The 13,044-nt window shown below is 34.4% G+C and overlaps 1 protein-coding gene across 1 annotated transcript in view; it reads right to left on the bottom strand.

Moving 5' to 3' along the window:
* TBC1D12 (TBC1 domain family member 12) overlaps nt 1-13,044 on the bottom strand; it is a 129,849-nt gene that overhangs the window by 3,913 nt on the left and 112,892 nt on the right. Inside the window, exon 12 of the mRNA XM_051981685.1 lies at nt 8,517-8,775. Coding sequence (XP_051837645.1) covers nt 8,517-8,775 — 259 coding nt within the window. The remainder of the gene's footprint in view (nt 1-8,516; nt 8,776-13,044) is intronic.

The raw sequence follows: 13,044 nt of genomic DNA, 5'->3' as shown, positions 1-13,044 counted from the left end.
GTAGAGTAGGAAAAAAAAAAAAAAAAAAAAAAAAGAGCACTAGGTTTAAAGACATGGGTTCAAATCTGGTTTGAATCACTTAACCTGTTTTACTCTGTTTACTCATCTGTAAAATGAGAGATAATATGAGCACTATATCCCAAAGGGTTAGTATTAGGAAAGCATTTGGTGAATCTTTGTATGCTATACAAACATGAATTATTCCTCTTCTGAAGCGCCTCAATTCCATTTATACAGATTGCTGATCAAGCTATATAACATATGAATTCATAGTAATATACTATGAAGTCTGTATTTACTGTCTGCCTTATACATTTCCTCTGCTAAAGTACTAGAGGATGGTAAAAAGTTAACTTAAGAATCTTGAATTTGACATTAACCAAGCCAAGTCATTTTTTTCATCATTAAAGTCTATCTATAAACAAAACAAAACAAAACAAAACAAAACTTTTTTTTTTTTGCAGATTTTAAAACATTACACAAATATCAGTCATTTTAAGAGAGAAATGTGTAGTGGAAAGTATTTGGGTAAAAGTAACAAATAGAAACAGAATAACATTGTCATCAGAACCTAGTCCAAACCACTGGACAAAAGAAGAGCTCATAACCCTGAACAAGTGGCAGTATATATAGTTGTGATAGGGAACTATATTCAGAAATAGAGCTGAAGCTCTAACAAAATCAAGGTTCCTCGTAATTTCTTAATCTACCTGAATAATAATTCCTTTCTCTTAAGTGTAATTGAGGAGGAATTCTAAATTTGGATCTGATTATTACAGTTTATGGAATGGAAATGAGGGGAACATTGCAGGGGAAGAAGGAACTAACTACTATATCTTAGTACTTATAATAGAGGTAGCAGAAATGTGACTTAATATAACATATATCCCAAATTTTAGGAGAGCAGATGTCAGAAGGATCTGAGGGAAAAGTAGACAGAATCCCATGTACTATCACTCTATGAGGAAAGTCAGCACAGAACAGATAGAAATTTCTCAAAAATGAAATTTTCTGGAGACACAAACAGAAATAATTCTAATGTGGGGAGAATTCTGGAAAGATGGCAGAGAAGGTCAGAAAATCCAAGCTCTCCAGAATTCCTCCACAAACAAAACAAATTTGTATTTCAGGGTGAACATAAACTGGTGAAAAACAAAGATGACTTTGGTGCTCCTGCAATAACCTGAGAAGACCTGTAGAAAGACCCCAGGATTATTAACCAATGTGAGGTACAAATGCCTCCAGGCTAGCTCCACAGACACAGCCAGATGAGAGTCCTGGCTAGCTGGAGTCTCATCCCCAATCACAGGGATTTTCACCTCCCAGATAGTAGGACATCCTGAGAGCATCAGCTGAGTAGGAAGGCCAGGCCCAGAGGAGCTGCAGAGATCAGCCCTGGGAGATCAAGAGCTAGCATAGCAGGAGTGCAGAAGCAGTGAGGGAGGAATGCTGGGGGCTGCAGGCACTGGCAGGAAGGGCAAGCTTTTGGTTTGTGGCTCCAGGTCAGAGGGGAGAGCTGTGGTGAATCGAAAAGTCCCATCTCCCCACCCCATGATTATAGATGTTTACATTAATAGTTATTATTTTAAAAAAATTAATAGGCAAAGAACCTTACTATGGGTATAGGAAGACTGGGGTTCATCTTCAAAGGAGGATAGGGAAGTTAAAAAAAAAAAAAAAAACCTTTTCTATCCCAAAGAGTAATGTTAAATGGTTACCTGCCCAGAAAGACTTTATAGAACTCAGAAAAGACTTTAAAAATTAATTGAGTGATTGAGAAAAAAATTTAAAAATAAAAATAAAAAGCCATCCAAGAAAAACAATATTATTGGGGAAAAAAGTTAATCAACTAGAAAGGATATACGGGGTCTTAAAGAAGAAAATAATTCTTTGAAAATTAGAATTGGGCAAGGGAAAGCCAGTGAAGTTATAAAAGTCTAAGAAATAGTAAAACAAAGTATAAAGAATGAAAAAAAGAAGAGAATGTGAAACATAAGAAAAACAACAGCTCTGGAGAACAGATCAAGAAAAGAAAATATAAGAATAACTGGACTATTTGACCAAAAAAAGAAAACTGCCCTGGAGTGATAGAACAGGAGGGGAAAGTAGAAATACAGGAAATCCAACAGTCTCCACCTCAATGAGATCCTTTGTGGAAAACACATAGAAATGTTATTGCTAAATTTAAAAAACAAATGCAAGAAACAAACAAACTATTCAAATATGATCGAGCTACAATTAGAATTGTATAGGACTTAGTAGCAGCCACAATAAAAATACTATAGGTCCTGGAATAATATATATTGACAATCAAAAGAATCAGGCCTGCAGCGTAAATACCATACTCAGCAAAATTATTGAATGGAAAAAAAAAATGGACATTCAATGAACTTGCAGACTTTGTCTCAACCAAAACCAAACTTAATTGAAAATTTAACATATAAGAGCCAATATCAAGGATAAATTTCAAGAATTCAACATAGACAAATTGTGTTGTGCAAGGAAATGCATACCATATATTTAAGACTGACATCAGTGCAGCTCAAAAGAAAATTTGGGACAGAGTCAGTTATGATCTTATTCTAAAAAACAATACAGTAATACTGTACTATTACTAAAAATAGTAATTATGTTATATACATGAGGTATAGAGGAAGAACTGATACAGAGGCATTAAGGGGGGAGGAGGGCTGATAGTTCCAAAAACCTACTTATATCAGATATGGATTAAATAGGGAACACTACGTATATACCCTTCAGGATATATATATAGATATAGATATATAGATATAATACAGCACTCTCCAAAATCTATAAAGAAATAAGGGGGGAGGGAATAAGGTAACATAGGGTATAGAAGGATGTACAGATTTATGACAGTAGGACAAGTTGTGTAGGTTAATGGGAAAGGGATAAAGAGAGGAAGGGTAACATAGGTGGGGTACAGAAGGGTGTTTAGATTAACTGGAGTAGGATGATATGTAGATTAAAGGGAACTAGATAAAAAAAGGAAGAAAAGGGTGGGGAGGAGGAGATAAGGGAGGGATCCCTGGGTAGGAAGAGGTGGAGCAATAGTAAAGCAAGTTAAGGAGCAGAATTAAAGTAGAAGTGATAGCAGAAATAGGAGATAAAAGATATATAGAAACACTACAAGAAGGATCAAGAGTAGAATTTATTAGGAAAAAAATAAGGCTTTGATCGTAGACAAAGTCAAACTTAAAAAGATTCAATCAAGAGAGAAGTCTAAGATAGCCATATTAATATTTTAGATGCATGTTTACATATGGGTAAATGCATGTGTGTGTGGGGGGGTATATATACAGGTAGGCTTATGTATGTATGTAAATATGGGTATGGTTGTATATATAAACACATATCTATGCTTAACTACAGCCTGTTGTGGGGGAGATAGAGAATGAAAGGGGAAAAGAGAATCAAGTAAAAAGTGCACAGCAGAGGACAAAATAACTTGTGAGAAAGCAAAGACACTCAAATATAATTTCTTTTATTATTATATATGCTTTCTTGAAATGTAAATTTATTATTAAATACTTTGAATCCTCCCTCATATTCTTTTGGGCACTTGACAATGTTTTGTTTTTTAATTTTCCTTTTCTGTCTTTCTTTCCTGTACTGTTTTTTCTTATTTTGTATTTAGTTCAATAAAGTTTTAAAAATAATTTTAATATGAAGGAAGTAAAGAAGTTTTCCAGAGAATATAAGATAAAAAGAAAACTCATCATCCAATATAAATTTTTTTTAAAAATGTACCAAAGATAGAAGCAAGGACAAGTAATAAATCTCACAAGCTCCCATCATTTCTTCCCCATGAAATGTTTAGGACAATCAGATCTATAAGTGAACTTTTCCTTGGTTTCTTTATTTTTTGGAGGAAGAAATCATGAATTTATATTCATGAGATGTTCCTCTAAGAATACTATCAGGATTGTTAAAGCTCAGTAAGAGACATGGCTGGCAGGAAAGCTAAGGACAGCCCAAAGAATGCTCTTTTTCAGCCATCCTAGAGAAGAAAAAGCTTGAAGAGATAGGATTGCTATTCAGGGTAAACAAGACAAGGATAGTTGGTGAGAGAAAAGGCAGAATTGTTTATTATTTTGCTGCTTTTTTTTCTCTTTTGTTATTTAGTCATGTCATTCATATCCAACTGTCTGTAACTTTATTTAGGATTTTCTTGGCAAACATATTGGAATGATTTGCTAGTTCCTTCTCCAGATCATTTGACAGATGACAAAACTGAAACAAGTGGGTAAGTGATTTGTCAAGGGTCACAAAGGTTGGATTTGAACTTAGATCTTCTTGATTCCAAACTTAGTATTCTATCTATCCACTACTCCACTTAGTTGTGTCCCTTCCCTCCCTTTCCCCTTTATTAACAAGGCTTTTTTAGACTGGAAAAGGAAAAATAAATATGGCAAATAGGAAGCTAATACTCAAAATAAATAGTGATATTAAGAGAAGAGGCACTTAGCCTCTGTTGAAAAATTTAAATCATCTGGTCCAAATGAACTATATCTGGAAATGAAGGAAAAATTGTTGAGTCACATCAATAATCTCTGGGAGATCAAAGAATATTACAGAATTGGAGAAAATCATATATTTAAGATTATTATGAAAGATGTTATTTAACAAAAGATTGTTAAAAAATTGTTAAGAAATTTCTTCTGATGTAAGAAAATAATGAAAATAATGAAGTCTGCAAATTAAACTAGTTATAATTCCAAGAAAAATTATACAATATATGAAAAGAATCACTTTAAAAAAAATAGTAAGCACAAAAAGACAGCATATATTAGGCATCTATTATAAAAGCATGACTAATAATAGATTAATGTAATTTCTTCCTGAGAATGCCCTCTACTTGTTCCCAGCACCACATTTCCCTTCCTTTGGTAGTTCCTTCAATTTTAATGATTCTGCCTTCTGTATCATCTTTGCTCCAAACCTACATACTGGGTTTTCAATGGAAAACACAATCTTTACATTCCCCACAAGCTACTTTCCTACATTTCTCTTCCTTTCACACCTTTCTGCTTCCTGTTCTCTACAACTCACTTCTTAATCCCTCATATCTAGATTATCAACCTTAACACTCAAATGTGAGGCTACCAACAATCTGTCAGCTATGAAATTCAATGGCTTACTAAATCTTTATCTCAGCAATATCTGATCCCGTTAACTACTCTCTGCTCCCACATGTTTTTCTTCTCTTGGGTATAACTTTGTTCTCTCCAGATTCTCCTCCTACCTATCTGATGGTTCCTCAGTCGTCTTAAATTAGATAATCACCCACATCTTAATCACTTAATCTTGGATCTCTCCAAAGTTGTGTAGGGAGCTTTCTACCCTTCCCTTTCTGTAATCAACTAGCATTTATGAGCCCCAGGGATATAAGGAAAGGCAAGAGGCACTCTCAAGGAGCTTACACTTTAATAGGGGAGACCACATTCAAACAACTGTCCAAACAAGATTTATACGAGATAAATGACAGCATCAACAGAGAAAAGACTCCAGCATTAAAGGGGATCAGGAGAGGAGTTGTGCAGAAAGTGGGACTGTAGCTAAAACTTGAAGGAAGCCAGGGAAGCCAGGGGTAGACAGGAGGAGGAGTGTGTGGGGTCTAGGGAATAGCCAGAGAAAACGTGAAGAGTCCAAAGCTGCTGGAGAAGGAGACCAGAGTCACGGGAAGGCAGAGAGTGTAATGTTCAGTGTAAGACTGAGAGGTGGGAGCTCCAGAAGGGCACTGAATGCCAAAGAAAGGATTTTATATTTAAATCTGAAATAAGGAACCACAGAAATGGAATTAATTGGGAGTAACACAGTCACACGGGTGCTTTAAGAAGATCAACTGCCCAGCTGAGTGGAGCTTGTGCTAGAGTTGGAAGAGATTTGAAGGAGAGAGGAGGGACCAACCAGCAGGATACCCTAATAGTCCTGAGGTATAGCAAAGAGAGCCTGTGACATGATGGGAACAGTATTGGAAGAGCAAAGTGCCCATGTGAGAGATGCTGTGGAGAGAAAGGATGGGACTTGGCAACTGAATGAACATGGGACCAGGGAGAAAAAGGAGTTAAGCACTCTGTCCCTTCTCAAGGAATCTCATCAGGTCCAGGAATTTAAGCACCATCTCTATAAAGGCAATTCTGTTACATACACACACACACTCTCACTCTCCTCCCCACCTTCCTTCTCTCCCTCTCCCTCTCCCCCTCCCCTTCTCTCTCTCTCTCTCTCTCTCTCTCTCTCTCTCTCTCTCTCTCTCTCTCTAACAAAGCACTTACTGGACAACTCAGACAGATATCCAGTAGGTATCATCAATTCAACATGACTACAGCTGTAGACTCACAACCCCAGTCTTCTGGGACCCCTCATTCAGCTGCAAAATCTAACTGATCCAAGCCCCACAACACTCTTTCCAGCCATGCTCTTTCACATACAATCATATGTGCCTTCTTCACCACTCCTTACCTAGTAATGCTTAGAACTTCTATATGTATTATGAAAAAGTCAAAAGTCATACTTATCAGATTGCCAAGAGACACAAAAATTAGAGAAAATCTAACAAGATTTACCATAAAGACATAGAAAGATTTTGACAAGCCAAAATAGTGGGCCAAATCCAATTAAATAAAACTTAACAAGGAAATTCCATTTAGGCTCAAAATATTTAATTTCAAAATTATACGATGGGAAGGTATGATTACAAAACATTTTGTCTGAAAAAAAAATCAAGCAATTTTAGTAAACTACAAGCTTAAGAAGAGATAACTATAAATTTAATAAGAGTTAATAATAATTAAGAGTAACTCTTAAGAGTTAACTACAAGCTTATGACATGGCAGTAAAAAAATTTGAATGCAATTTTTTTGGATACTTAGAAGGGCATAACATACAGAAATAAGGAAATGATAGTCCTATCACAGTCTCTTCTGGTCAGAATATATCTAGAGTGCCATTCTAATTTCTGGACACTCCAACTTAGGAAGGATATTGTTAAGCAAGAGATAGTTCCATGTCTCGTTTATATCATATAAATATTAGTTGACAGAATTGGGGACATTTAAATAAGATAAAGAAGAGGGATAGTTGTCTAAGAATTTGAAAAATGATCACATGGGAAAGGTAGCATACTTATCTGTTTATTCATAGTATAACATGAATTCTACATAGAAATAGAAATGGGTAGAAATTTTAAAGAGGCAAATTTGGACTTGATGTAAGGAAAAACTTCCTAACAATAAGAATCTAAAACTGGAATGGATTGCTTCAAAAAGTAGCTAAGATCTGCATGCAAAAGCTGAATGATCAATTGTTGGCAATATCATACAGGGAGGATTTGTTTGGATCAGATGTCCAATGAGTCAGTCAGTCAGCATTTATTAAGTGCCTATTATGTACCAAGTACTATGCTAAATAAATATTGGGGATTTTAAAAAAGGGGGGGGCAAAATATAGTTCCTATCCTCAAGGAGCTTCCAAATTAAGAGGATATAACAAGCAAAAAACAAGCTATATACAGGACAAGAAGGAAAAAAAAAATCAACTGAGGGAAAGCACCAGGGAAAGTCTTATATGAGAAGGTAGAGTTTTATTTGGAACTTGAAAGAAACCAGGGAAGCCAGGAGGCAGCGATGAGAAAGAAAAACATAGAAAAACATCTAGGTATAAGGGAGAGCCAGAGAAAGTGCCTGGCGCTGAAAGATGGAGTCTCCAAGGCCACTCTTGAAATTCTGTGATATTCTCATGACTCATATCAATATGCAGATAATGCTGACTTCTCAAAGGCCATATAATTAGCAGAACACAAGATCTATTAAATCTTATCAAAGTAGAAAGGTCTCAAACACAAAGTCTGACCATGAAGTAAGTTTAAAGAGCCTCACGACCAGAAGGCTGGTCTCCAGAAGGTAGAAGGAAAAGGAAACTCATGAAATATGAAGAGGTTATGATATGCTTTGGAGAGAGGAGACACAAATGAAATGAAAGGTCTTTCAAAGACTTACATATTCAGGAATTAATACTAAAGTATAATTTTATTGTTGCATCCCTTCCACTGTTACCTTTTATTATCAAATATTTTTTGTGTATAGATTCTCTAACTACAGCATATGCTCTTAAAGGAAGGGATTGTTACATTCTTTTTCTAGCTCCTGTAGTATATAGAGGGCACAAAATATTTTAAAAATACACTGTGGTTATTTTTATGTTTTCTATGAAATGTCATAAATATGACAAGAGTTATTCCATTAGTAACTTAGAAATGTAACAATTTGTTTACATTCATAAAATGTTGCAGAAAAAAAAAGCTTTAGCATTGCAAGGGTAAAAGAATGCTTTTTATAGAATTTACATTTACAGAATACCATAAACTAAAACTATTCTCAAATATATAAAAATGACTTTTTCAGCACTGACATTTGAGAAATCTTAACTCTCAATGGTCTGACATCAAAAGACTGATTTAATATCTCTTTTTGGGTTGGGAAAAAAAAATTTACCTGTGTCCACTTTTTGGTGCTATTTTGCATCTGAATAGCTGCTATACAGCTGAAAAGCTTTTCTGATGTGATGTCTTCTGGCAGTTTGGTTAAAAACTGTGCTATATGAATAAAGTCCATTTGCAGAAGTATATCTTCATATAATCGAAGGATTCCTAATCCTGTTCTAAATAAAAATTCTTCTCCATCTCTACAAAAGACGTCCCAAACTCGACAGGCCAGATCAAGTGGAAGTGACTTGCTATACAGCGTGAAGATCCTAGATTGGCAGAAAAGAAGATTAACTTGCTATTAGGTTAAGATTTATAAAATCTCTTCAGAGGCTTCCATTTCAAGGGCTGACAGTCCCCAGCACAACTACTCATATGGAGACCCAATACAAATTTCCCCTTGGTATAGGAATCAAGCCCACAGACACACATCTCCTGAATCAAAGACAAATTCTGTTTTAATTCTGAAACTATATTCCATATTCCTTACTACTTTTTTTTTTTTAAAGAAAAACATCTTCTTGAAACAGTTTATAATAAAATAAATTGAAGTTCTATAATATATGAATTAATTTTCTAGACTTAACAATTTGTCACCAAAGGAAAAAACTTTAGAGGTATAAATCTGAAAACATGCATGTATTTTGTAAGAGCTTGTATATGACATTTCTGAATAAATTATACAGTTGCTACATATCAATCAATGAAGAATGATCTGATATTCCAGGGTATTTATTATTACATTTGAAGACAATTCTATATATAGATTCAAAACAAGAAAACCACTTACACATACAGACAGCATATTATAAGTAGTATTAAAAAACACTTTAAATGGTAAGCATATTTAATTTTTAAAATTAAATTTTATTTTCAAAGATCAGCCTTCTCTCCCTCCTACTTCCAACTTGAATAAAATCTGTTAAAGGCATATATACTCAAAACAAAATTTCTCATTGGCCATGTCTAAAAAAATTATGTATCAATCAGAGACCATTACTTCTTAGTATGTTTCAATATGGGTCCTCAGGAATTGCGATTGGTCAATGTGGTGATGAGTTCTTTTTAATACATATTTTGTTTTAATCAACCAAGATGCCTTCTTTCTCTCTTCTAACCACCTCAAACTCCCCCTCCCCACCAACTAGAATAAAAGAAAAACAAATCCCATTATATACATGTATAAATCTAACAAGACAAATTTTGACACTGGCTATATTTTAAAAAATATGCCTCATTCTGCATTCTGGGTCCTTGATCTACATCTAGTAGATAGATGGCATGCTTCCCTATAGTTGGGTTTTTCAGCAAAATAGTTTTCCATCACATTCTTTAACATAATTTGTTCATCCATTCCCCACAATCTCAAATTCCCATTTTTTGTCACTTTTAAAAAGCAATGTCTTTTTATATATCTTTAGCATTTATTTTGCTTAGGATTAATCTCTCCCTAAACCTACTCTCCTTTTTTTTCCCCCGCTCCTGTATTCTCATGGAGTAAAAAGTATCACTGTATGTGTCTATATTTTTTCTTTTAACCAGTTCAGATGAGAGTGAGGTTCAAGTGTCAGGGATTACCAATCTGAGACTTGTTTGCACAGAATCTGCATTCTGATCATGTGAAATAATTTTCTCTAAACTTTCTTGGCTTTTCCCACAGTGTACTCTTCTTCTCTTCACTTTCCATTCTTTTCTTTAAAAGATCATAAAGAGACATAATAGAAAAACTTTCAGTTCTTCTCTAAATGAACTCCCTCAATAAACTCTGATGGCAATAGGGTTGAGAGGGGATAATATCTCCCCAAATTTGAATGTAATCAATTTATTCTTGTTTAACTCTTTATCTTTTATTCATGTTACTTTTTATGTGGCTCTTTACTCCTATGTTTGTACTTCATAGCTCTAGATTTTCATTAGGAATATTTGAAAGTCCTCTATTTCATAACAGATCCATCATCTCCCCAGTAGCACTGTATGCTGTTTTGTTGGCTAAGTTATTCTTGGCTTTAAGTCTATATTCTTTGCATTCTGAAATATCATTACCCAAGCTCACTGCTACTTTATAGTGGTAGATGTTAAATTGTATGTGATCATGACCGAAGCTCTTTGGTATGTGAAGTCTTTCTTTCTGGTGGACTACTCTACTTTTTCTTTGATCTGGAAGTTCTGAATTTTGGCTATAATGTTCCAAAGAGTTTTCATTATGGGATTTCTTTAAGGAGCTGAGTGATGGAGTCTTTCTACTTCTACTTTGACATCTGGTTTTAAGGGACCCAGGAAGTGTTGTTGTTTTTTTTAAATTTATAATCTAAGTTCTTTTTTTTGATCATGGTGTTTGGATAATCCTTTGATTCCTAAATTCTTTCTCTTTTGAGATCAATTGTTTTTTACTATGAGATATTTTATATTTTCTTCTATTTTTCAGTCTTTTGATTTTTAAAAATATTTCTTGTACTCAGTCATTCAAATTTTTCGTGAGTTTGTTACTTAAACAAAGTTTTAATTTCCTTTAAAATTATCTTACACAGCTCTCATTTCTTTAAAAAATTTTTTTCTTTAATTCCATTCCATTTGTAAAAAATATTTTAAATTTTAAAAAAATTCTTGTTTCTTCTCTTCCAGAATTCTAATTATGTCCAAGCTGTATTTTTATTCAAGGCTATACTTGTGATGTTTGAGAGTCATTTGTTCCTGTGTTTACGTCTTCAGTGTCCCTGCCACCTTAACAACTCATTATGGTGGGATTCTTTCTATGTTTGCTTATTCTTCCTGGGACTTGATATTAGAGATGAGGTCTGCTAACTTCTAGGAGAAGTTCTATTACTGCTTTCTTCTAGTGCTGAGTGCTGTGCTATATTTCAGAATCTTAGGGATAGGTTGGGGATCTATAAGTTTTCAGTTCTCCCAAAATGGTCTAATTTAGGGTTAAAATCTGATTGCTGTCCCAGAGGTCTGAGCTTTACACTTTCCTGATTCTCTATAGGCCTGGAATTCCCACTGATTATTTTTCTGCAGGTTGAGTTGGACTCTGGAAATCCAAATTTGCTTTTGAAGTCTGAGCTACAGCACTGCTGCTACTGGCTTCTGAACTTTTTTCCTACTGCCTTCCCTCCGTAGAATGCAGATACAGGTACTCTTTTCACTCTATCCTGAATCTACCATATGCATACATATATAAATAAAAACATATATTCACATGCTTCTATGGTTAGAATTACCAGTACAAACCAGTATGTGCAATACTTATTTTTATCATGGTCACATATACTTATTATGCATAGTTTTTTTCCTCAACTGACCAAATGAAAAGCTTGTCCCAAGGATGTAAATATTAGATGTTATTTTTACAGAGTTCATAGTGCTTTTCTCTAATTTTAGTTCTAAAATGCTTAACATAAAAATTTTTATTTTCGTAGGTTTACCAATCCCTTCAATTAAAAAAATCATGAAGACTCTTTAACAAGAGTATTTGAAATTCTAGAAAGAACTTTAGAGGAATATGAAATATTTAACTTTCGCTTCATTTAGACTGAGAAACACAAAAGGCATCACTCAGTGCTAAATGATGTACACTAATAATCATTCCAAGCAGTCCTACATAAACAAAGAAATTGGATATCCTCAAGGATTACATATTCTATCTATAACAGATAGATAAAGATGATTTCAGTACCCAATGGCCATCAGATGGACATGAATAATACTTAAATTCTGCTAATTGTTGCTTTAGGTATTCTAGCAGTTCTGTCATGAGCAAAATTGGCTGCTCAGGAATCTAATTATTTACCCTGTTTACAGGAACATCAAATTCTTCTTCTGTCTGTTTTCAGAACCACTGCTATCATCATCTCAAAATAATATTACTAAACTCTTATTATTGCCTTCTAGATATATAATGGATTCTAAAGTCTTCAGTATGCACACATTTTAAATTGTGCAGAACTATAGAAGTTGTTCAAAATTTAAGATCCCTAAGTTTGGAATAAGTATAAAATTTTCCTTAAGTCAGTCACTAAACATTTATTAAACACCTATTACTAAATGTCAGGTACTGGAGATACAAAGAAAGACAAAAGACAGGCCCTACCTTCATGGACGCTAGATGGCTCAGTGGATAGTGTCCACCCCTAGAGGGCCTAAAGGTCCTAGAGGAGAAATCAAATTCAAAACCAGTCGCAGACAATTACCAGCTCTGTGATCCTGAACAAGTATTTAACTGTTTGCCTCAGTTTCCACATCTGTAAAATGAGCTGGGAAAGGAAATGGCAAACCAAGTACCTTTGCCAAGAAAAACTCAAAGTGAGGTTATAAAGAATTGAACACAACTAATCAACAACAAAAACAACCTTTTTCAAGTAGCTTAAAAACCTAAGGGAGGAAAAGGGAGAATTACTCAGAAGGAGATTAGGATGGAGAAATCCATAATGTTTATGTGAGCTGTTTTGGTATCAATGCTAGAAAACTAGAGGAAAATTTACAAGACATGGACAGGAGTCATTTAAGGTAAAACAGCATGAGAAATGAATGAGAACACACCT

This window comes from Antechinus flavipes, chromosome 2, assembly GCF_016432865.1.
Source record: "Antechinus flavipes isolate AdamAnt ecotype Samford, QLD, Australia chromosome 2, AdamAnt_v2, whole genome shotgun sequence".
NCBI classification, from domain to species: domain Eukaryota; kingdom Metazoa; phylum Chordata; class Mammalia; order Dasyuromorphia; family Dasyuridae; genus Antechinus; species Antechinus flavipes.
The sequence above is the reverse complement of the archived record's forward strand: the minus strand, read 5'-3'. Positions and strand labels throughout refer to the sequence as shown.